This window comes from Bidens hawaiensis, unplaced genomic scaffold (genome assembly GCF_021521415.1).
Source record: "Bidens hawaiensis isolate Kalapana, Puna unplaced genomic scaffold, B.hawaiensis_p1.1 tig00003244_1, whole genome shotgun sequence".
In the NCBI taxonomy this organism is placed as follows: domain Eukaryota; kingdom Viridiplantae; phylum Streptophyta; class Magnoliopsida; order Asterales; family Asteraceae; genus Bidens; species Bidens hawaiensis.
In genome coordinates, this window is record NW_027491178.1 from 66534 (window position 1) to 92556 (window position 26023).

At 40.4% G+C, this 26023-nt stretch overlaps 2 protein-coding genes and 2 pseudogenes across 7 annotated transcripts in view; all 4 read left to right on the plus strand.

Annotated features, from left to right (window-relative positions):
* Positions 1 to 4697: 4697 nt before the first annotated feature.
* On the plus strand, positions 4698 to 8829 carry LOC143622926 (digalactosyldiacylglycerol synthase 1, chloroplastic-like). Of its 2 annotated transcripts, XM_077093935.1 has the most exons (7): positions 4698 to 5427; positions 5621 to 5653; positions 6034 to 6121; positions 6198 to 6679; positions 6752 to 7018; positions 7459 to 7802; positions 8171 to 8829. In XM_077093935.1, the coding sequence occupies exons 1-7, from the start codon at positions 4804 to 4806 to the stop codon at positions 8697 to 8699; spliced, it is 2367 nt and encodes a 788-aa protein (XP_076950050.1). In that variant the 5' UTR covers positions 4698 to 4803; the 3' UTR covers positions 8700 to 8829. The 2 variants fall into 2 exon arrangements, with proteins under 2 accessions (XP_076950050.1, XP_076950051.1); XM_077093936.1 differs by lacking the exon at positions 5621 to 5653 and having other exon boundaries at positions 5296 to 5460.
* Positions 8830 to 9799: 970 nt separating this feature from the next.
* LOC143622929 (uncharacterized) overlaps positions 9800 to 26023 on the plus strand; it is a 45275-nt gene continuing 29051 nt past the window's right edge. Inside the window, exons 1-8 of one of the 4 annotated variants that reach the window (XM_077093940.1) lie at positions 9800 to 9959; positions 10314 to 10979; positions 11117 to 11260; positions 11364 to 11849; positions 11942 to 12141; positions 12225 to 12296; positions 12379 to 12632; positions 12716 to 12883. In XM_077093940.1, coding sequence (XP_076950055.1) covers positions 9861 to 9959; positions 10314 to 10979; positions 11117 to 11260; positions 11364 to 11849; positions 11942 to 12007 — 1461 coding nt within the window. In that variant the 5' untranslated portion in view covers positions 9800 to 9860 and the 3' untranslated portion in view covers positions 12008 to 12141; positions 12225 to 12296; positions 12379 to 12632; positions 12716 to 12883. Of the gene's footprint in view, positions 9960 to 10313; positions 10980 to 11116; positions 11261 to 11363; positions 11850 to 11941; positions 12633 to 12715; positions 12884 to 26023 lie in introns of all 4 variants that reach the window. The other 3 variants (XM_077093939.1, XM_077093941.1, XM_077093938.1) reach the window with 3 other exon arrangements.
* On the plus strand, positions 12396 to 18673 carry LOC143622768 (E3 ubiquitin-protein ligase PUB23-like; annotated as a pseudogene). Its single transcript, XR_013151772.1, has 4 exons — positions 12396 to 12428; positions 12558 to 12632; positions 12716 to 13370; positions 17908 to 18673. The product of XR_013151772.1 is annotated as an E3 ubiquitin-protein ligase PUB23-like (transcript).
* On the plus strand, positions 20593 to 22377 carry LOC143622930 (E3 ubiquitin-protein ligase PUB23 pseudogene; annotated as a pseudogene).

Consider the following 26023-nt stretch of genomic DNA (forward strand, 5'->3'; position numbering starts at 1 on the left):
GCTTTTTAATCATAAGTCATAACGGAAAACAGAAATTTGGTTTGATGACTTGTCAGTGTTTTGATTAATTTTAGCTTTTTCGATTTTTATTAAACACAATAATCTCAAATTTGGTTCACACACTAACTCTTTCTTGTTAAATAGATTATATAAAATTAGAATTATTATCGTAAACTAAAAAAATCGGTCTTATTTACTATTTATAATAAAAAAAAACTATATTTTAGACTTTTAGTGGGGTTTAACTACGATACGAAGTAGCCTTTATTTTGATGCACATAAGTTAAAATATCAACGTAGGCTTGTGTAAGGCCCCGTTACCGGTAGCCCTACTTTCGTGTTGGATTTACTCATAAACGCAGTTCTAAATATCAGAGTTAATTAAAACATTCGCGGAATATAAAAGCTTTCATTAAACATTTCATAACAAAACACATCTTGTCTTAAAACGTCATCTTGTCTTTCAAAATAAACAAAACATTAAACTTAAACGTCTTGAGTCTTCCGATGCCAGCCTCTTATTCAGTGCCACGTGTCTCCTCAAGCGAGCAGCCTCATCCTACTCACCTGCGTGCATACTAAAAGTCAGCTACGCTGAGTGAGTTATAGTTAATCATACATTATACAATACACATAAACTTATATTCTTTCATTCATACTTTCATACTTTCATACTTTCTTTTGTATTAACTTACTTTCATATCTTACGTTATAAAGAGCATTACGCCCTGCATTCCTCGAGTATTATTAGGGCTCGGTACCCTCCTTCCTCGAGTATTATTAGGGCTCGGTACCCTCCTTCCTCGAGTATTATTAGGGCTCGATACCCTCTTTCCTAACCATACAACCATCATTTCCTTCTTTTATTAACTTTATCACGTTCATACACATAAGCATACATATCATGCTTACCTTATACATAGCGTTACAACCTGACAGTACGTGCAATATCCGAAGATCGTTCACGTACCATCAAGCAATCATTCATACACTTCACATTATCCACATAAGGCATACACTTATCTCTTAGGATAAGCGTATTAACAAACATATTGAGTATGCACACAGCCCCGAAAACATAACACATAAATGGGGCTAGAAACTCACCTGAATCCTGTTACGCTCTCCATTAATCGTTATTCCCTTCTTGAGTTGTGCACGGCTAACTGTATAATATTTACATGTATCAATTAACTACTACTACTCATGTTGTATTTCTATCTTTATATAACCCACAACGAACGGGGGTCCTGGGGCAGCGCCCCTGGTAGCGGGGTTCTAGGGGCGGCAGCCCCTAGCGGGGTCCAAGGGGCAGAGCCCCTGGCTGGGGTTAAGCTGTCAGTTATGCCACCCAATCATTTGAAGATGAGGCTATGTATTGGTGGGAGAGTGTGGAGCAGAGGAGGACCCATGAAGAGATCAAAGCGATGAAGTTCGACCTTGAGCATCACATTGTCACCAACGTTAAACTCAATCACTCACGGGTCCTCCTCTGCTCCACACTCTCCCACCAATACATAGCCTCATCTTCAAATGATTGGGTGGCATAACTGACAGCTTAACCCCAGCCAGGGGCTCTGCCCCTTGGACCCCGCTAGGGGCTGCCGCCCCTAGAACCCCGCTACCAGGGGCGCTGCCCCCGGACCCCCGTTCGTTGTGGGTTATATAAAGATAGAAATACAACATGAGTAGTAGTAGTTAATTGATACATGTAAATATTATACAGTTAGCCGTGCACAACTCAAGAAGGGAATACCGATTAACGGAGAGCGTAACAGGATTCAGGTGAGTTTCTAGCCCCATTTATGTGTTATGTTTTCGGGGCTGTGTGCATACTCAATATGTTTGTTAATACGCTTATCCTAAGAGATAAGTGTATGCCTTATGTGGATAATGTGAAGTGTATGAATGATTGCTTGATGGTACGTGAACGATCTTCGGATATTGCACGTACTGTCAGGTTGTAACGCTATGTATAAGGTAAGCATGATATGTATGCTTATGTGTATGAACGTGATAAAGTTAATAAAAGAAGGAAATGATGGTTGTATGGTTAGGAAAGAGGGTACCGAGCCCTAATAATACTCGAGGAAGGAGGGTACCGAGCCCTAATAATACTCGAGGAATGCAGGGCGTAATGCTCTTTATAACGTAAGATATGAAAGTAAGTTAATACAAAAGAAAGTATGAAAGTATGAATGAAAGAATATAAGTTTATGTGTATTGTATAATGTATGATTAACTAGAACTCACTCAGCGTAGCTGACTTTTAGTATGCACGCAGGTGAGTAGGATGAGGCTGCTCGCTTGAGGAGACACGTGACACTGAATAAGAGGCTGGCATCGGAAGACTCAAGACGTTTAAGTTTAATGTTTTGTTTATTTTGAAAGACAAGATGACGTTTTAAGACAAGATGTGTTTTGTTATGAAATGTTTAATGAAAGCTTTTATATTCCGCGAATGTTTTAATTAACTCTGATATTTAGAACTACGTTTATGAGTAAATCCAACACGAAAGTAGGGCTACCGGTAACGGGGCCTTACAGCTTGATGTAGACAATACACACGTTTGATACAAATCAATATACATGCTAAATGTACCACATAGAATTAGATGTGCACAAATCAAAAGGCTAAATTATCTAATACAATGAAATCAATAACGAAAGTTTGATATAACTGAATTAAACTTGAAGGTCTGATGCGCGTCAATAAACATGTTGAAGGCACAATATTAAAAAGAACAATACGCATATTTTATGCATAACATTAGGCCATGGTCCATTGCAAGTGAAAACAAAGTAATATAAAGGCTAAGCTCGTGAATCAAGCATGAGTTAATACATATAATAGCCGCCAACAACGTCAAATGTGATGTACTACTACTGTTTTACGAATCCCAACTTAGAGTCCTAGACTAGGCCTCTTATTCACGGGCGTGAACGAGTCAAGTAAAGTTCAAGCCTAGTCGAGCTCAGCTAGTTCAAATTACGAGAGCACAAGCTCGACTCGTTTCAAGCTCTATCTCTAAACTGAAGTTTGAGTGGTGACTAGTTAGTATGTTACATTTGAATATACCCATAATTTTTTATTAAATCACATAAATATCAAACTATCAGTGAGAAGTTCATTACACCGTTTAATTTTTCTAACAATGGTTCATATTTTAAAACATATACTTTTTAAATACAAATGTCTGTGTTATGTATATAAAAAAAAACATTAAACTAAATTGTTCATGATTTTTTTTATTGTTTACCTATACATGTGTAGGAAAGATAACCTACACTTGATTTTGTATATGTATTGGTTTTATAAATAAACTAATTTTGGTTTATGCTTTTTTAAATAATAGATATAAGCAGTATTCTGCATTATAGAACTCTTCTATAAATATGAATAACTTCTCTTTCTTATGATAGCACATAAGAACAGATGAAGTAAAAGCCAATAAAATAGATGACTGACAATAAACATTTACAACTATAACCAAAACTGGTGAGCCACAGTCCACGAGCCTTATTCTTAATTTTGTTTGATGTAAATAGTTCATATTTGATATTAGTATTAGTGCATTTGTACATAAGCCCATTTTTCAAACGTGGACAACAAATAGAATACGCATAACAACTTGGGCCCAATATGAGCTTGCCAATGGCCCAATGCAACGTACAATCACAATTGCACCAAGTAGAACCTTAAGAAGCTCTATATACACAACTCTACAAGTAGAAAGTGACAACACCTATAAAATGTGATATGAAGTGTGGGGTGATAGACAAATTGTGTGGTGTCTACACGGTCAACATTGTGTGGCCATTCTAACTCAATTAGAATATTGCACATGTGATATAAATTGTAATATATATTATCATTAAGCTATATGTTGTAGAGGGACTATGAAATAGAATGACTTAAATCATATGGTGTCCAGTTAATAAAAAGTAAATTTTTATTTTAAAGATGTAATGGTGTTGTAGGCCACCCTCTCCCGACACACACACACACACACACATATATATGTGTGTGTGTATTACAAACACATTTGATATAATAATAATTTTCAAAACAACATTAACAAGCGATAAATACCCGTCAGCCCCCCACTTATCACCAGGGGGCGGTGTTCCATGATTTTGTAGCCCTTTGTCATCTGTTTTGCTGTCCCTTTATGCGTGGCCTTATAGACCATATTTAAAACATTGAAAATGGTCATTGAACGAGTCTTAACTAACCGGCAAACTTATCAAATCAGTTGGATTGGACTAAAATATCAGACAACTTCATAACAATTCAAAACTTTAAGAAACACATATACATCTTTTACACATTATCCCGTGCATATTTAACAGTTAAAATAACGTCTATAATAGTTAAAGACTCTTCCATTCTTTACTAGCGAGCCCGACCCAAACTCAAACCGCAATCCACTTGAATCCAAAGGTCATCAATTCCCATACCATATTATCTCCCAGGGCTACCCAGAGAATCCCCGGATATGCCCACGAATCTTCCGGCAGAATCAAGAACAATCCCAAAACAACAATTCTAAACCCACCATAATTTCCACGTCACCATTTTCTTCATCCACATGGCCCCACTACACCTATACTAACCCGCCACATCATTCAGAAAATCCAATTTCCACATGGGCTGCCATCTGGGCCCACCCAACTTAACAATAAGATACCAAAACGCAACAAATCACCTTCACCATCTTCCACCGTTAATTTCTCACCCACACGTTTTCACACCTAAAAACACACACACAGTTATTATCAATTAATAATAATAATAATAATATGATTAATTTCCGGCAGTCGGATACGTCCGCCGTGACGGCGGAGAAGGCGTTCTCGTTTATATCGAAAGGCTGGAGAGAAGTGAAGGACTCAACGGAAGCAGATCTTCAATTAATGAAAGACCGAGCGAAATCATTCAAAAACCTAGCGTCATCATTCGACCGTGAGTTCGAAAACTTCCTGACGTCAGCTTCCAGATCCACCTTCCCCGTTCCCGCCATCTCAAACTCATCCTCACTCACTCCAGCCGAGATTGATTTCGTGAAGAAGAAGCTGCAGCCGAAGTTAACCGAGTTCCGGCGAGCTTACTCGTCACCGGATTTCAGTAAGCGAGTATTGGAGAAGTGGAGCCCTAGGGCGAAAATTAGGATTGATTTGTCTGCGATTCGGAATGCGATTGTTTCGGAGGTGGAGGAGGTGGATGGGAGAGATAGGTATAGGAGGACTAGGGTTAGGGATTTTAGTGGTGTTGGGGAGGGTGCTGAGGGACAGGTTGTGAGGAATTGGGAGCCGATTAGGGCGTTGAAGACGCGGTTGAGGGAGCTCGAGCAGAAGAGCTCGTCTTCGGAGATTATTGAGGGGTTGAAGAATAGTGAGTTAGTGGAGAAAGTTAAATCCAGTCTGGTAAGAATTTAGTGATTAGTGATGCTATTAGATGTTTGAGAACTCTTTTAATTTAATAGTTATATATAGTTTATTGGCACGTATAAGGTTTGCGTGTGCTGAACAACACGTTTTTGGAACATATGCATAGTTTATTGGCGACGGTAAACTATAATTTGTAAACTTCTTATATAGTGTTTTGTTTATCTTGCAGAAAGCAATTTGTAAGGAACCAGAGTACTCAAAGGTAAATATATCGATCCAGCAGTCGATTATCTATTCACTTGGTTTTCTGTTTGATAACATTTCTAATTTTGATATTAAAAGTGGGACAAAATCACAAAATCGGCTGGATTGACTTGATGTACTAATATTAAAGAACTACTATATTATAACAGAATTGACTGATTCTTTTTAGCAAGATGTTTGAGGTTGTATGCTTTTTGCAACACTTTATGCAAATTTCAATTTTTTTGCGCCTTTTGATCATGTCTATGTTGTGATTTGTGTGATTCCTAATAAATGAAATACAATCTGAATCTACCTTTTGTGTAGAAATGGGTTAAAGTTGTATTAGAACAGAAGTTTTTTATGCTGAATTCTTTTAGTTTTGCATCAATATTACAGGAAGTTCCACCTTTAGATTTTCAAGAGCTTTTGGCGTGTCTGGTCAGGCAATCTGGCCCATTTTTAGACCATATTGGTGTTAAGAAAGGTAACAGAAATCTTCATATTCTTTATTAGTCCAAAATTATATGATACTAAAATTGTGTTAAATACATACGTGACAGATATATCTGACAAGATAGTCGAAAGCTTATGCAGCAAAAAGAAAAACCAACTCTTATTAAGGTCATTTCCTTCTGGAGAATCATCCATTATTGAAGGTGAAAACATAACTGATGAGCTAGATATACGAATAGCAAGTGTGCTTCAAAGTACAGGTCATCATTATGAAGGTGGATTATGGGATGATTTCACTAAACAGGACTCTGATGAAAGAAGACATGTAGCCATTGTTACAACCGCCAGTCTTCCTTGGATGACAGGGACAGCTGTCAATCCATTGTTTCGGGCTGCGTATTTGGCAAAATCTCAAAAACAGAGTGTCACACTGTTGGTTCCTTGGCTTACTAGAACAGATCAAGAATTAGTTTATCCAAATAATATTACTTTCAGCTCACCAGAAGAACAAGAAGTTTATATACGCGACTGGCTTAAAGAAAGAGTTGGATTCAATGCTGATTTTAAAATATCATTTTATCCTGGAAAGGTACCACTTTGTTTATATCTCATTGATCATTAAATGGGTTTGAATTTATCTTTAATGGGTCAAAATATGCAGTTTCAAAAAGAGAGACGTAGTATAATACCTGCTGGAGATACGTCTCAGTTTATTTCATCGAAGGATGCAGATATTGCAATTCTTGAAGAACCAGAACATTTAAACTGGTACCATCATGGTAAAAGGTGGACTGATAAATTTAATCATGTTGTTGGGGTTGTTCACACAAATTATTTGGAGTACATTAAAAGGGAGAAAAATGGAGCCCTGCAAGCTTTCTTTGTTAAACACATCAACAATTGGGTCACACGAGCCTATTGTGATAAGGTACACAACTCTTACATGTCATTTTTGGTCATGATCTGTTTAAGTTTTTAACATGCAATTGGAGCTTGTTTGGCAATGGTAAGTTTGGTTATACAAGTCAAAACGTGCCTTGTGCTGACCGAGGAACAAAAGCCCTGTACAAAGTATTTTTTTGTAAATAACTAATCAGTGTGTCAAATACAAATTGGTTGGGTCTCGCTTGCTGTGTAATGAGTTGAAGTAGGTAAATTTCTTGAACAAGCCCAAATGGGCCGTGCTGGGTTGACCCAAAGCACTTTTCTTACGCTTGTAAACAAACCGGATGATCACAGATGGAGCTTGTTTGTGTTGGTCAAAATTGCCACCTTTACTTTACACATGCGTATTATTCTAGAAATTGGTTTTGCTGTTCTTGAAGTTATATCTGTGGTTTACCTAGTTTTTTAATGTTTTCATGTCAGGTTCTTCGCCTTTCTGCTGCAACACAAGATTTACCCAAATCTGTGATATGCAATGTTCATGGTGTGAATCCTAAGTTTTTGGAAATTGGGGAAAGAATGGCTACAGATAAGGAGGAACAAAAGTTTTCGAAAGGAGCTTATTTCTTGGGTAAAATGGTTTGGGCCAAAGGATACAGGGAGCTAATAGATTTGTTGGCCAAACAAAAGCAGGATCTTAATGGATTTAAACTTGATGTTTATGGCAATGGAGAAGATGCTCATGAAGTACAAAGTGCAGCTAAAAGTTTGGACTTAAATGTTAATTTTATGAAGGGCAGAGACCATGCTGATGATTCACTTCATGGGTAAGGTTTCTGCACTCTATCATCGACTGTTGGTGCTGACTGCCTGACTGCAACATGGGTTGGGTAACGGGTCAAAGTGGGGTTTGGTTAAAATTAAACGAATTATTGATAATAAATATATTTGATATAATTAAAAAAAGTTTATTATCTAGATATTAATATAATTTTCTTTAGTGATAAGAGGCAAGTACGCATTCGAATATAATTGGGGACCCGTTAACTCGTTTCAGTATAAACTAAATCGTTGAACCTGTTACATATTAAACTTAACTTGGCCATTTATAAGTAAACAGGTCAAAATGTCAATTTATTCATTCTGTATCATACATTAATTTAAAAATGTTTACTAAACAGTTAATTGCTTGCAGTTACAAAGTGTTTGTAAACCCGAGCGTGAGTGACGTGCTGTGCACAGCCACTGCTGAAGCCTTAGCGATGGGGAAATTCGTAGTGTGTGCGGACCACCCGTCAAATGACTTCTTCAGATCATTTCCCAATTGCTTGACTTACAAGACGCCCGAAGAATTTGTAAACAAAATAAATGAAGCAATGTCACGTGACCCTCAACCTCTCACACCTGAAGAGAGATATAATCTTTCATGGGAAGCAGCTACCCAAAGGTTCATGCAGTATTCAGAACTTGACAAGATACTAAACAACACCTCAAGTTTAGAATCGGATAAAGTCAACGGGATTGTGAGAAAGTCAAAGTCAGTCCCAAATTTGACCTCAGTGGTTGATGGAGGATTAGCGTTTGCACATTATTGTTTGACGGGCAATGAGTTTTTGAGGCAGTGCACGGGCGCAGTACCGGGAACACGTGATTACAATAAACAACACTGTAAAGATCTTAATTTGTTGCCTCCACACGTAGAAAACCCGATTTACGGGTTGTAAGATAGACTTGGAAATTTGAACATAATAATATATAGTTTGGATGTAGAAATGGTGTTTGTAGTTTTAGGTTTATAATGTTTGATGAATGGCCAATATGCCTTTGTTGGTGGTGAATTTGTAATTATTGCTCTGTTGAATAAATGAGTAAACTTATAAATTAGTCATAATTGGGGACAACAATTGTCGACACAACTCATACCTGACACGAAAAAAAACAAGTTTTGAGTTGACTAACATGGCCCGTTTAAGAAAACGAGCCAGGTTCGGGTCAACTAATGAGTAAATGGTTTGACTTTAAAAAATAGGCATAAGTTTGTCCGAAGAGGCAACTTAAATTTGGTCATACATGATATGGTATGATGCAATATTGCAATGTGTAGTGTGAGAAGGTTCATGAGCAAACAATCTCTTTGTTTCAAATGTGTGATTTTCTACCTTATGAATTAAACAATTTTAATTCTCTCCTTTAGGGCGGCGTGAATTAAACATTTAAAAAAGATTAATACCAAATCACATATAAAACTAAATTTATATCAGATCACATAAAAAACACAAAAAAGGGTTAAAAATAAATAAAGAAAAATGAAATAGCATAAAAGAAAAGGGAAAATAAAAGTGAAATAAAAATCGTCACATGTGGCATAGTGGTAGAAAGACTTGATAGAGACCCAAGTTCGAGTTCGAATTTCGAGCCCACCCGTATTTTCGATCTACCGTATGTTACGTCAGAGAGTTATACTCTTGTGACAGCACGACTGTCAAGGGGTAGCCGGCGATATGATTTTTTGGGGGAGAACACCCAAGTCAAACTTTCAAACCAGCATAAGCCCAGTTAAAACAACATAGTCTGGCCAGAATGAGGCGTTAGAATTCTCCAAATTTAGAAATTGCGATAACCTAGATACAAGACATTCACAATTTTAGAAAAAATAATATGCCAAATCGTCCAACATAACACCCCGTGAACGCCCAAATAATCAATCCCCCAAACCCTCGCCACCGCTTATTTTGACAATTAACGCGTCGCCACGCATACTTTCTTTCCAGTAATAATTTTGTTTGGGGAAAGGATAATTTTTTTTGTAATAATTTTGTTTGGGGAAAGGATTTGGGTCAACTGCACGCCGGTATTCATCCCGGCAATTTCATTTTCAAACGACAATGGATATGGATTCGAAACAGGTTTCGAATTCGGGTACGGATCCTGATACAAATCATCCGGATTTGAAGGTGGATAAGAAGGGGAAGCCAGTTAAAGAGGTACCTTCAGTTTTTGTCTTACACTAGGGATGAGCAAACCGGTACCGGTACCATACCAAGTTTTAAGTTTTCTGGTACTTGTACCTTACCCAAATATTTCGGTACCGGTGAATTTGGGAAAATTCGGTACCCTGTTTATTTTATACCGGTACCTGTCTTAGCATTTAATACTTTTTTTTAAAAGTTATTAAAGTTACTTGGTACATAAAACATACCGCGTCATTTCTAACCTGTTAAACACGTTAAGACACAAACTGCCAGCCGGTACAGGTAGCAGTACTCCTTATTTTTATGATGAATAAATTATAATAAAATAAGTGAGTTTATTGTTGTAATGTATACTTTTTAATGCAGTTAACGCTTCATACAAGGGTTGACTGGAATAACTTGGAAAACATGATTGCAATACTTCATAGTGATCAAGATTTGATCGACCTTTGGAGCTTACAATCTTTTAGCAAGTGGATTGATGTTCAAACCACGAAAACCGATACGCCACTCATACACGCAGTTTTCAAACGGGAATCACGTATGAGTTACGATATAGAATTCGACGGTTTATACTACGACGTTGGTGGACCTTGTCCACTTCGTTTCGGTCCTAGAGAATTCTCATGCATCAATGGTTTAACATTTGGTGACAATTGTGATGTAACTGACAATGGTGCTGGTGATCGGTTTTTGAAAAGAATCAAGTTTAAAGGTACAATGACGAGAGAAAAGTTGAAGCGGTTTTTGGACGTGAATTACCATAAGTTAAAGAAGGAAGATGTTGTGCGGATATGTAATGTATTAATCCTGTATTCGGTATTTTTGGGTTGTGAGCCGACTAAAGTCGTTGAGCCTGTACATCTCAATTTAGTAGAGAATTTAGAAATGTGGAACGCGTATCATTGGGGTGTGCCGATATGGGATAGACTATCGAAGAGTATACACATGTGCTATTTTAGAAGAGACAAAGACAAGTTGAAAAGGCCGTCTACTTCATATTCCACGACGGGCTTTGTTTGGGCTTTTAAGGTTAGTCTTTTATTGCTCATTATACTTAACTGTTAATAATGTTATTTAATGTGTTATTGTTCGTTATACCTCAATCATTATGATAATCTGTAAACACATTTATAAAATAATTATAAAGCTATTGTTTATAATTGTAGATATGGATCTTTGAGTCATTACCGTACTTGTTATCAAGGCGGCATTGCCAGTATTCTAAAACTATTCCACGATGTTTCGGGTGGACACAAACGAGTGGCTTACAATGGGGTACGGTTGCAGCTGTTATGGAAGAGTCTTTGCAGGTATATAATGTATTTTTTAAAATTTTTTATAACTAGGGTCATCTATTATTCTTTATGAAATTCAAGTAACATTTTATTATTTTCTATTTTACTTGCATCACAGCCTGCATTTCTGCCAAAAGTGATGTTGTTTACAGAAGAGGAGAAAAATACTCCATGGTTTCGAGACACGTTAAAGTATTTAGATGAAAAATGGTCAGAGAGAAAATTCTTGTTGTTAAAGATGAAACAAGAACAAACATTAACCGTACCCAATACTCAAAGCACTTATGAACATATCCAAACTGGTATTCAACCCAACTCTGTTACAAGTTTGGCATCTAACCAAATCAACCAATCTGTGTTTCAAGTAAACCCTTCCGTCCTTCCATCGAACCTAGTTAACCAGACCTGTTTTGAAGGTGGATATGAACTTAATAACCCCGCTTTTCAAGGACACCAGCTCCAAACCAGCCAGAGAAAGCGGGACTCTGTGAATAGCTTGTTAAAGAATCCTACACTGAAGGATGTTTCTGAGCAACTTGCTAAAATCATTAAAAATCAGGAAGATCACAAGAGACAAACTGAACAGTATCACAAAGAGTATGCGGTAAAACTTCAGATATTTTGACCTCGTTTTTATCTATCTATATATGCTTATTATAGGTTAATCAGTTATATGTTGTTATGAAATTAATCCAGACATTTTTTAAAACCAGTCAGAAGCATCAAGTTGACATGATCACATCATTATTGGCAAGCTTTTAGATTAATTAGTTTGTTTAATTGATGAAGTTCATTTAATTATTATTTTTTAAATAACACAGAAATTAAGCTCGAATTCAGCTGACGATAAAAGTTGTGTTCGGGAAAAGGAAACTGAAAGTAGGGAGAATGTTGAGGTAACATGTTAAGTGTTTTCGTCATTCGTATATTTAATTTAATTTGGTTTAATATATAAAGATAACAGTTTATATTTTCATAGAGTGAGATGAGTATGGATGATTTGACTTTATGTTCTCCTCTCATGGGCTCGGTTATTGAAGTATCGCCAAATGTAAGCATATATTCCGATGTAGAATTATTTTTTTCGACGATTTGCTTACCATATCACTAAAAACCGATTAAAATATTAATAGGCGACCCCTAAAAGTAAATGCGAGAAGAGAGCCCGAAAGCCGTCGAAGTTGTTAGTTGGCCCGCACGAAGCTCTGGCCAAGAAAATAAAAGGTTGTAAATATGATGAAAAGGGGTTCTCAAAAGACATTATTTGCGGTTGGATTAAAAAGAACATTTGTTTGTTTACACTTCTATTCAGTCCTGTTTAGGCCTGGACAGTCATTTTTGGGAGGTACTAATTGGTGACAACAAAAACGGTTGGTTAGAGACTCAGGTAAGTGTTTTAGTTTTATTATAACTTGTTTATAATGACAAAATATCGATTATATTTATATTATTTTGTTAAATTTCGGACAGCATATTCAGTTGTGGATCACCATAATGTTACTTGGTCGACCGTCGGATGCGAATTGGACAATCTTGCCAGCAGAGTGGCTATCATCCATCAAAAATCACGGTAACTGGCAATTCGAATTTGTTGATGGTTCAACGCACCCCTATCCATCACTTCATGGCATTCAAAGGGTAAAGATATATATAACCGTTATCGTTTTAGTTTTTTTTCCAATAGCTGATCCACAAAACGAAGTTGAAGTTCCTCGGTTTTTCGTATGCCCGATTTCACTCGAGATCATGAAAGATCCGGTAACGCTCTCCACCGGAATCACATACGACCGAGACAGCATCGAAAACTGGTTGTTTTCAAGAAAGAATAACGTTTGTCCGGTCACCAAACAAGTCGTTAACGATATCGAGCTCATCCCAAACCACACGCTTTGGCGATTAATCCAGTCTTGGTGCACCCTCAACGCCTCATCCGAAATACAAAGGTTTCCGACACCACGACCTCAAATCTCTAGTACCGAAATCATTAAACTCCTTAAAGATTCAAAGTCTCCACAACATCAAACAAAGAGTTTGCAAAGATTAAAATCTATTGTTCTAGAGAACGAAAAGAACAAGCGGTTGATGGAATCGGTTGGAGCAGCTGAGTACTTATCAAACATCATAAGTATTAGAATAAATCATCCTCATCTTTTCAAGAGTCTAACCCTAATCTCCCCACCCCTTCCCTGCCGCCCCCTCCTTCTGCCGCAGTCTCATCTGCCGAAACCACCATGGCCGAGAAACTCCACCCTGCCATTACTGTCAACAACATCCGACACGCCATTCCAGTCCTCCTTGAATCCGAATCCAGTCAATATGGACTGTGGGCAGAGCTCTTCCAAAATCACTGCCATGCTTATCAGGTAAGTGATCACCTTTCTCCTCGTATCACAACCGCAACATCCTCCTCATCGGATGCTGCAAAAGATACAACTCAGCAGTCCCTGGATGATCAATGGTCTCGTCTAGATGCCATTGTCAAACAATGGATCTATGGGACTATCTCTAATGATCTTCTTAATACTATTGTCAAACCCAAGATGTCGGCCTATGATGCTTGGTCGGCTCTTGAAGGCCTTTTCCAAGACAACAAGAACACTCGAGCTACATACCTTCTTCAGAAATTTGCAACCACTCGGCTTGATGGTTTTCCCAACATGTCTGCTTATTGTCAAGCCATCAAATCCATCGCCGATCAACTTGCCAACGTAGGTGCTCCCCTTGATAATAAACTCCTAGTCTTACACCTACTTGCTGGCCTCACCGATGCATATGAAGGCATCTCAACCATCCTACAACACAAAGACCCCATCCCATCCTTTCATGAAGCCCGCTCCCAACTTTGTATGATCGAAAGTCAAAAAGCCGAGAAAGCCCAGTATGCAGCCACCATAGCCGGTCAGGCCTTACACACTACCACCTCTAAAACCACAAACCAACCCACCCCCCCCCCTCGGCCGCCCAACCTGACCCGAATCCACCTTCAGCCCGCGGTCGCGGACGCACCCGGGGCCGTGGTCGCGGTAGATACTCCTGGTCGCGGGGCAATCCCAACCTTGGGCGTGGACAACCATACGGTCATTGGACCTCACCCACAACCTACACTTGGACCATGCCGACCCCCCACCCCACCTCCTCCTCCCCACCACCTTGGCTCCCTTGGTCTCCTCCACCACCCCCATGCCCGTACCCCACTGTCCCCCCACCACAGAACACCTCCCACAGCCAAGGGATCCTCGGCCCACGACCTCACCAAGGCCACCAAGCAACCTATACTCCCACTGACATTCAACAGGCACTTCACACCATGTCTCTCAACCCACCGGACTATCAGCATGGCGTCATGGACACCGGTGCAACCATCAGCATGGACCCTAACTCAGGTAACTTTCGTACCATTCTTAATAATCGTGTGAATGAAAATATTATTGTTGGTAATGGCACCTCCATTCCGGTATATGGACATGGACCACAAACCTTCCCAAAACCCTACCCACCATTTGTCTTAAACCGTGTCCTCTATGCACCCAACCTTATTAGAAAACTCATCTCTGTTCGTCAATTCACTAGAGATAATTCTGTTTCTGTGGAATTTGATCCCTTTGGTTTTCTTGTGAAGGACTTCAAGACCCGGAAACCTATAATCCGGTGCGACAGCAGCGGTGATCTCTACACCTTCTCCAAGGATGCCCACTGTTTCTCCACCTCCACCACTGCTGCTCAGTCCTCCAGTCTATGGCATCAACGCCTTGGTCACCCTGGCCGGCTCTTCTACAGTCTTTGAAGAATTCTAATTCCATTGTCTTTTCAAATTTCAATAAAGCTGTTTGTGAACCTTGTGTGTTTGGCAAGAGTACTAGACTCCCCTTTCATTTGTCTAATAATAATACATTGCAACCATTTGATATTGTGCATAGTGATGTTTGGACCTCACCGGTCATAAGCTCCGCCGGGCACCGCTATTATGTGTTATTTTTAGATGATTATACAAATTACTTGTGGACATATCCAATCTCAAACAAATCACACGTTTTTACCGTATTTGAAATTTTCACCAACCTTGTTCGCACCCAATTCAACCGCACCATTAAAACTTTTCAATGTGATAACGGTAAAGAATATGTTGACACGTCATTCAAACACTTATTTGATAAACATGGTATCCTCTACCGTCTATCATGCCCATATACTTCGCCACAAAATGGCAAGGGGGAACGCAAAATCCGCTCCATTAATAACATCCTCCGCACCTTACTTGCCCAATCTTCCTTACCCACAAACTTCTGGCATCATGCCCTTGAAACTTCCACCCACCTCATCAACATAACCCCCTCTAAAACCCATCACTTCCGCACACCTACCCAACTGCTTTACTCCCAAATACCGACATACGACCACTTACGCGTATTCGGTTGCCTTTGCTACCCACTTAAACCCTCCACCACCATTAACAAGCTCGAATTCTTGGCTATCCTCCTTCCCACCGCGGTTATAAATGTTACAACCTACAAACCCATCACATTACTATTTCCCGCCATGTCCTCTTTGACGAATCCACTTTTCCCTTTGCCAACCTTATTCAAACCTCTCCACAAAAATCATACCAGTTTCTCACTGATTCTCCTTCCTCGTTCCTATGGGACTCATATTCCTTTCCTCATAACCCCACCTCCTCACCCTCTTCACCCCCTCATACACCAGTTCGATCTCCTTCCCCGCCCTCACTGTCGGCCCAACCCACTACCTCCCATTCCCCACCCTCCACCCGACCTATACTCACCTACTCCAGGCGCCGCCTGGCCCCACCCCCGGCACCCGCCACTCAACCCGCATCCCACACTACCCCATCATCCCCCCCCACCTACGCAGCCAACCACCACACGCACAATGCGTACACGGGCTATGGATGGCATCATTAAACCCAAACAACCGTTCACCTTTCACTCCACAAACATCATCCCTGTACCCAAAAACCCATCCCTAGCCTTGTCCATACCGGAATGGCACACTGCCATGACCAATGAGTTTCACGCCCTTATTAATAATGATACTTGGGACTTGGTGCCACGTGAACCACATATGAACATTATTAGAAGCATGTGGTTACTTAAACACAAATTCAGGTCTGATGGTACCCTTGAACGGTATAAAGCACGATTAGTTTGTGACGGTCGATCTCAACAGGTGGGTATTGATTGTGGCGAAACCTTTAGTCCGGTGGTTAAACCTGCTACTATTCGCACCGTCCTAACCATTGCTCTATCAAAATCTTGGCCGGTTCATCAACTCGACGTCACCAATGCCTTCCTTCACGGCCATCTCCATGAAACTGTGTACATGCACCAGCCCATGGGTTTTCGGGATAAGCAGTTCCCGGATCATGTTTGTCGATTGAAAAAGTCTTTATATGGTTTAAAACAAGCACCTCGAGCCTGGTATCAACGGTTCACAGACTATGTTCTTACCTTGGGATTCACTCAAAGTGGCTGCGATGCGTCCTTGTTCATCCTGCATCAAAATGGTGACACTGCATATCTTCTCCTTTATGTTGATGATATTCTCTTGGTTACTTCTTCTACCTCTCTCCGCCAGCATCTTATGCAGTATCTCTCCACTGAATTCGCCATGAAGGATCTCGGTGACTTGAGTTTTTTTCTCGGGATTTCGGTCACCCGACGCCAAGACACCATGTTTCTATCTCAACAAACCTATGCGACTGAAATTATTGAACGTGCCGGCATGTCGTCTTGTAAGCCAGCTGTCACTCCGGTCGACACGAACTCCAAACTCAGTGCAACCTCGGGTACCGCATTTGACAACCCAACACTCTACCGGAGCTTGGCTGGGGCGCTACAATATCTCACCTTCACACGGCCCGACATTTGTTATGCTGTACAGCAAGTGTGCATGCATATGCACGCGCCCAAAACTGATCACTGGAATGCTCTAAAGCGCATTATTCGATATGTCCAAGGCACAGTCTCATACGGCCTCACCCTAACTTCTCACCGTGATCCCACGCTTCTTGCTTACACCGATGCCGACTGGGCTGGTTGTCCAGACACTCGTCGATCCACAAGTGGTTACTGTGTGTACTTAGGCGACAACATCATTTCCTGGTCTTCCAAGAGGCAGCCTACCATCTCTCGTTCTAGTGCCGAGGCTGAATATAGAGGGGTTGCAAACGTAGTTGCTGAAATCTGTTGGCTTCGCAATCTACTTCTGGAACTTCATCGTCCACTGTCTAAAGCCACCATCGTTTACTGTGACAATGTGAGTGCAATCTATCTCTCCGGTAACCCGGTTCAACACCAGCGCACTAAACACATTGAACTTGACATCCACTTTGTCCGTGAACAAGTCCAGCGTGGTCAAGTTCGAATTCTCCACGTTCCGTCTCGTTATCAAGTTGCTGACATTTTCACAAAAGGGTTACCGCGCATTCTGTTTGAAGACTTCAGATCCAGTCTCAGCATCCGGTCGCCTCCCGCTTCGACTGCGGGGGTGTAATAGAATATTTATATATAGTTGATTATTCTTGTAATTATTAGTTGATTATTATTGCCATTTATACGGGATACTTTGTATTATTTATACCCATGGGAATTGTTAATGAAAAGATGAGGATGATTTATTCTAATAATAAGTAATATAAATACTAGCGATATCACTTCATCTAATGAACAAGCGTTGTGTATTCTTTGCAACCTTAAAACTATCACCAACCGGTCTTAAAGCATTATTCGGAAAAACCGGTGATTTCGTTGAGGCGTTGACGCGCATGATGCAACGCGCGTCAAGCTACGAGACGCGTGCTTACGCGGTCATGTTATTAAAGTCCATGTTGGAGGTTGCGGAGCCCATGCACGTGACGTCATTAAACCCAGTTTCTTCGAAGAGCTAGTAAACATCTTGTTAGATCAAATATCCGAAAAGGCTACAAAGGCAACACTAAAGTTATTAATAAGCGTTTGTCCATGGGGACGCAACCGAATGAAGGCGGTGGAGGGTGGGGTGGTTGCGGTGCTAATCGACGCGCTTTTGGAGTGTTCGGAGAAGAGAGTGTCCGAGATGATAATGATGGTATTGGTTCAGACGTGTCAATGTGCGGACGGGCGAGCGGAGTTGCTGAGACATGGGGGTGGGTTGGCGGTGGTATTGAGGATGGTGTTCGGGGTGTCTCCGGTGGCGGGTGAGAGGGCGGTGAGGGTGTTGTACTCGGTGGCGATGTATTCGGGTAACTCGAGGGCGTTGCAAGAGATGGTGGAGTTGGGGGTGGTGGAGAGGCTGATGTTGGTGTTGCAAGTGGATTGTGGGAGGAAGATGAAGGACAAAGCAAGGGAGATGTTGAAGGTGCATTCTAGGGTTTGGAAGAAATCTACTTGTGTCACTTTTGATTTTAGTTAGAAAGATAAAAAAAAGTTGAATATAGATCATGGTTACAATTACTATTGAGTTGAAAGAAAAACTCAATTCAGATAAAAAGAAAAAAAAACTGTAGATATGTTTTTATTATTTTTAAGAATCAATTTATTATTATTATTATTGTTTATAAAACAAGGTCCAGTTTAGACTAAGGGTAATGGGGCTTGATTGAGCCCCAGGTGAGCCAAGCAAAACCCGACACGTAGGTGATGACATGGCACTGGATCAAGCCTCTCAACCAAGCCCCGAAGGGTGTAGTGGTCAGGTAATCCGGGGCTTGATCCAGTTATTTATTTATTTTAAATATTAATTTTAATATTAGTATTAATATTCTTCTTCTTCACCTTCACTGAAACATACAAACATACACACAGTTCAAACCACCACCGATCACCGGACCACCACCGATCACTGGACCACCACCACCACAGATCACACCACCACCACCGATTACCCGACCACCACCACCACAGATCAGACCATCACCACGATTCGGGGCTTCTTCCTCCCAAAACATACACCCACTCCTCTCTCTCTCTCTCAAAAACCCAACATACACACACTCCTCTCTCTCTCTCTCTTTTGCGCCCCGCGGCCATAGCCACGCCGGACCACCGCGCCCCCAACCACCTGAGGGGTGTAGCGGTGTTGGCGAGCCACGTAGGCGGCCGCGCCCCCTGCTCACCCCCACTACCCTCAGCCTTAATGTTACAACACAACTAGTAAAAAAACATACACTATCAATTTGTGTATCATATCCGGCCAATCATGAATCTGGTTTGCACTCGATCACAACTTGAAGCTTGCGGAGTAACAATATTGATAAGTTAAGTATCGAGCACAATCGAATATTCATGGAAAACCGATCGAAAATGTTGATCAAGAATTTTTATATATAGTTTAGAGATTATCGACCAAATAAATTTAGGAATAACTTTAATAGAAGTTCGAGTAAGCCGTTCAAAAAATATAAATCCAATAGTTACAATGTACGCATTACCAAATCAATGGACATTATATCTAACATTAATATATCTTTTTACAAGAAATTATAGAACGATAACATTAATTATAATAATAGTGTAATAATAACAATGATAGAAAAATTCATGAAAAGTTTAATGAAAAATCATCAGAATAATCATTTTAACAACAATATTATCAAAATAGCCATGAAATTTGTTGGATTACCACTTAATTCCTTTGACGTGGAAGGACAAAAAATAACACGGGAGAAACGGTGACACATGAGCCATGAGACTAAGGTTGGCGCAAATACTTCTCGTTGGCGACCTATATTGGAGCAGGAGGTGATGACTAATGTGTTGCATTATATCACGTAGAGAAGGAAAATAACGGGTTGGTAATTCTCTAAGGTTAAGTTTATTTTTATAATTTTATTCATCAATTTAGTTATTTAGTTATTCTTCCAAAATTAAACTCTCAAATTGGAGAGTTGCATAGTTGCATGTATATTTTTAAAGAGTAGTTGACATTTAAGGGGATACAAAGTCAAAAGAGACTATTGGCACTTGGCAGTCAAGTGGGACAGCCAGGTTCTATCTAACACCACTACCACTACCACTACCACTACCACTACCACTACCCCATTACCAAGAAGAAACTTATTAAGAATTCTACGCCTTTTGTTTACACACTTTCAAATCACCCACAAGACTTCTAAGTATGTACATAGTTTACCCATCATACTCAAATACAAACATTCATATCTTTATAAAACTTAAGGTTTGTTTTATTATTGTTTCGTTCACATGAGTCGAGCGAATACTGATGATCGACGATTGAAAGAGGGTCCTCTGTCTTTTTTTTCATTGAACATGACAAGAATTTGCTATGTAAGAACCTTGTTCCTTTAAGAAAAAACATGGGTTATATCATGTCACTTATCGTTTGTTAAAAATTATCTAATTCTGCTTTTAAATCTAAACTTTTCAACTTAAAACATCAACCGCATAAAAAAACACATATATCGCTAGATGCTAAGCAACGTGCCCTTGGGTATAAGAAATAAAGATTTTGAAGAATATGTTTACTTTCTATTTTAAAAAATTCTTAATCATAAAGACCTCTATTGCAAAAGTGATAGAAGTTAAAGGACCAAACTGCATACATCACAATAAAGAATGTCTTGATTGATACTTCTTGTTTTCTACTCTCCACAAACACACTTTTCCCATCTTTGTGCACTTCATTTCTCTTTAAAAAGTCAAATAGATTACATCTTTGACTTTTTTTAAATATATATTTCTAAACCCCTTATAAGTATAAAACCAAGTCCTCTCTACTCTTGCCATTATTCATACCCAACATTCACCAATCCTTCAATAACATTTCAACAACTTCTAGGGTTTTCTTCAAATTCATTTGATTCAACAATGTGTGATATTCAAGTTCCTACCTATTTCATGTGCCCGATTTCATTCGAGATCATGAAAGACCCCGTAACGCTCTCCACGGGGATCACATACGATCGCGACAACATAGAAAAATGGTTGTTTTCTCAAAACAAGAAAGTATGCCCCGTTTCGAAACAAGTCGTTCTTGACATCGAGCTCACCCCAAACATCACTCTTCGTCGGTTAATCCAATCTTGGTGAACCCTTAACTCATCATCTGGTGTCGAAAAATGTCCCGAGCCACAACTTCCGGTCACAAAAACCTAAATCATAAAACTCCTTAAAGACTCGATGTCTCCTAACTTTAGATTAGAGAGTTTAAAGAGGTTAAAATTGATCGTTTGCGAGAACGCAAGGAACAAACGGTTGTTGGAATCAGTTGGAGCAGTTGATCATCTAGTATTTACCTTAAATAATGTGAATACCTCATCATCACATATCGACACTTCTGAACAAATGAGTATCACTGACGAGGCATTGACTATTCTTTACAACCTTCAACTTTCACCAACAAGTATCAAATTATCCTTATTCAAAAAGACCGAAAACTTCGTTGACACGTTGGCTTGTGTGATTCAACGTGCCAACAGCCCCGACTCACGAACATACGCGGTCATGTTACTTAAATCTATGTTTGAAGTTGCGGAGCCAATGCAAACGACGACGTTGAGCACTACATTCTTCGCAGCCCTCGTAAACATCTTGACAAGTCAAATCTCTCAAAAAGCCACTAAACCAACACTAGAGCTACTCATCAATGTATGTTCATATGGCCGAAACCGGATAAAGGCGGCCGAGGTGGGCGTGGTGGCGGTGTTGATAGAAACCCTACTAAATACTACAGAAAAGCGAGTGTCCGAGTTGATTATTATTCTCTTGGACAATATGTGTCAATGTGCTGAAGGACGTGCGGAGTTGTTAAAACATGGTGGTGGTTTGGCGGTGGTGTCGAAGAAGATATTCCGGGTGTCTTCGTTGGCGAGTGAGAGTGCGGTGAGGATATTGTATTCGGTGGTGATGTATTCGGGTGATAGAAGTGTGGTGCATGAGATGTTGCATTTGGGGGTGGTGGGAAAGCTTTGTTTGGTGATGAATGTGGATTGTGGGAAGAAGATGAAGGAGAAAGCAAGGGAGATTTTGAAGATGCATTCTAGGGTTTGGAAGGGTTCCAATTGTATACCTTGTAATTTGGTTTCATCATATCCATAGTTAAGGGATTCCATGGAATGTGAGGTGTTGAAAACCCTATATGTTGATGGATTTTTTATAAATCATACAAAGAATACTTGAAAAAGCTAAGTGTGCGGGGAAAATTACCGAAATAAGCATGTTTGGTCCAAAACTTTACAAAATAGGCAAAGAGAAAAAAACGTTAAAAATAACCATAGCGAATAGGATTTCAACAGGAGGCTCTTCATGTTTTCCATTTAAAATGATTTGGCACCTCCCTTTATCATGACATGTGTCTCAATTGGGTTACAGAATCGCAAACACATAAATTAGCAGGCTAAGAGCATTCACATGCATTCTTATATCGCCAAACCTAAATTTACACTAAAAGTCATCACAGCTTCTCTCACATTTTCAATTAAATAATGTTTTTTATACATTTATTATTATTTTTACACTTTCATCGACTGACAACCACTTTAAAAAAATATATATTTGGTGAACAAAACTTTTCAAATATACAGAAAAGTTACTGTATTTTCTTTCTATTCTACTCACAACACCTTAAATTACCGTACTCCTTAAATTATAAAAACTATTCTCGTAATTATGGTGGATAGGATGAGAATGCTCTAACACGGGGTCTTGTAAGTTCCAGAGGTACCCAAGAGGCCCTGCAAGGCACCTTACTTGCCTAGCTAGGCAAGCCAACTTTCCAAGCTGACTCCAAATACGACAACTAGGCTATGGCGCCTAATGAAGTCGGTTGGGCTATAGCGTTGCCTAACCAGCTAGGCTGCGAAGGTGCTTGACGTTCAACACCTAGACAGAAATGGTGCGCAGCTAGGTAGGCTCCTTTGGTGCCTGATATAGTTTCTGCTCGATCTCTGACCCTTAAAGTCTATCCAAATTGAAATCGTCCTGCTAAGCGACCTTAACACAGGGCCGGCCCGTTAGTTATATCAAGTCAAGCTAGGGCTTTGAGCCTCCAATTTAAAAAAGCCCCCAACTTTTAAAAAAATGTTGATTATATATATTCTATGTATGTGATTAAAATACATTGATTCCATTTTGGTTTGGTGGTATGGCTCTTATTTTTGTTCTTTAAGGTCACAGGTTCAATTCACCGTCTTTGCATTCATTTTTTTCAATTTAGCTTTTATTGGGCTGATCTCTCATTTATTTTCCCTTTTTTTTCATCATTGTTTTATTTCTACAAATTGGCTTTTTTTCAGCCCAATAAATTAACTCATGATCTCCATTTATTTTTTATTTTTTCTTCATTGTTTTATTCTCTACTGCTTCTTTTCAGCTGAAAAAATTAATCAAGATCTAACCTTCCATAAAATTTTAAATAGTAAATCATTTTGAACGACTAGGATATATACAAGACAACATCCGAATTAAATTAGATTAATTTTGTCATATGCAACATTAAGTGTGAGTTCATAGACTATAATTGTTTTTCAAAACTTTCCTTTGTTCTTGATTTTATAACTTAACTACATCATTTTAATTCAAAGTTCTACTCAATTCACAACATAAACACACACCAACATAGAATAAAAATTAGGAAAAGGCCCCTGAAGAGGTAGGTCCCAGCAGAGCCCAGTTGGACCCGCAAGACTCACCTTGAAGAGGGACGTCTGCGCAAGGACCAACTGGTTCCGCAGGACCCACCATGCTCAGAGATGAAGACCTTACGCGCAGTACGCTAGCTGTTCCCGTAGGGAAAGCCTCCCAATGGTGAAGTACCCCGCCTGTCCCCGCAGCTGCGGATACAAGCCATCAGGGAAGGCTACCCGCACTAATAGCAAGGCTACACGCACAAGGCACTAACTCTCAATAATTCAGTGTCACCTGAAGGAATGAGCAAGGCGGGAATACTCCCGCCCAAATGAGCCAGTCCGTATGCTTCTGGAAGATCTTTTGTACTATACCTGCCAAGGTATGGACAAAATAGACAAGATCTGACCAAAGCAGCCCATGAACCAATCACAGGGTGACAGCTCACCGACAACAGTACGAGGAGCATGCTCTAGTACTGTTTGTCACTATTAGCCGCTGCCTACTCACCAACCCTTGTCGTGGCACGCACATAGCCTGCAGTTTGTGGAAAGGGAACAGTACACAGCCGGCCTTGTCACTATCAGCCGCTGCCTACCCACCAACCAGCATGGCACGTGCGTAGCCCATAGTTGGTAGAACAGGAATATTATACAGCTGGCTGTACCTGCTTGGAAACCTACCTTCGGCTATAAATACTCCAACACCTTGGAACGGTATGATCATCTTGTATCTTACCTTCACTAGCTATTTCTCTCAATATACACTTATATTCAGAGCAATCTAGTCTGATTCTCACGCCGGAGGGTGGTCACAAGGAGGAACCCCCCTTTCTCAGTGACGAGCTCACGGTGTCTGTTTTGCAGGTCATCTGAAGAACATTCCTTCTTTGCCGTACCTACCCCTCGTGGGAAACATCTATTTAACCCCCAGATTATCCGTGATCTGCCCGGGGTCGATTAGTGTTTCTTCATTGGCGCCATCCGTGGGACAACAGCTGGAACTAATTCTCAGTTTTTTCAAAACTTCTGAAAAAATGGTTAACGTTACTCCGGTCCCAAGGCCAGTAAGTGACCAAGAAACCCCGGTAACCACAACCCCAGCTACTAGGGGGAACACCGGCGGTTACACAAATTTTACGAACACTACCCCGGTTACCCAAGCCGGGGCAAGTGCAGTAAACAATCTTTCACTGGGATTCACCAATGCCCAGTTGGAGAAACAGACGAGGCTCCCCCGTCAAACACTCGATCAAGTTAAAGCGTGGGCCGAAGCACGTCAAAAGGAATTCCAAGCTGAGTTGGATGAACGCTTGCGTTCACTCCAGCAGGCTGACGAATTCGGAAGCACTCGACAACAGCTCAACATGAACAGTGAGTGCGAATACTCGGATGATGATCGGGAGGAATCCGACACTGACGCGAACCCTCGCTATAGGGCGAAAGGGAAGCGTAAGGAAACGGACTTCCAACCAAGAAGGAATTTCGGAGAAACCTTCAAACCAAGGAACGCGGGGGGAAACCCACGCGACTTCTCCAAAACCTTTAGACTTACTGCTGCAAATGCGGGAACATCCAAGTTTGCAAGGGACATTGCGGAAGCAATCGCTCCGAGAAGTGCCAAACAGATGTCCAACATCGGCACTTATGATGGTCTATCCGACCAAGATGATCACTTGAACAGATTCATAGCGGGGGCAACCGTCAGTAACTGGGTGTTATATGTTCCAGATGACGCTGGTTGGAGCGGCCAGGGCGTGGTTTAATCGTTTACCGGTCCACCACATCTATGATTGGGCGGACTTTCAACACAAGTTCAGCCAACACTTCAGTCAACAGAGAAATATACTGAATAGAAGTGGACGATCCTCAACTGCGTGAGAGAGGAAGATGAATCTTTACTAGACTTCATCACTCGCTTCAACTCCAAAAAGCTGAGTCTGGGCAACATAAGTGAAGATCTTGTTCGCGCCGCTTTCATCCAGGGCGCCGAATACCCAGAGCTTATCCGCACGTTGACGGGTAAGGACGGCATGCCATCCACATAGGATGCCATCATGACGGCGGCCAAGCGCTTTGCCGAGACGGAGAAGCAGCTGGGTAGGGATCTTCTCCAGAGTACACACCTCTACACGTAGAGGACCAGAGAAAACAATGTTCGGATCGCCCGGCAGAACAAAAAGAGGAAGCTAGGTATTTGG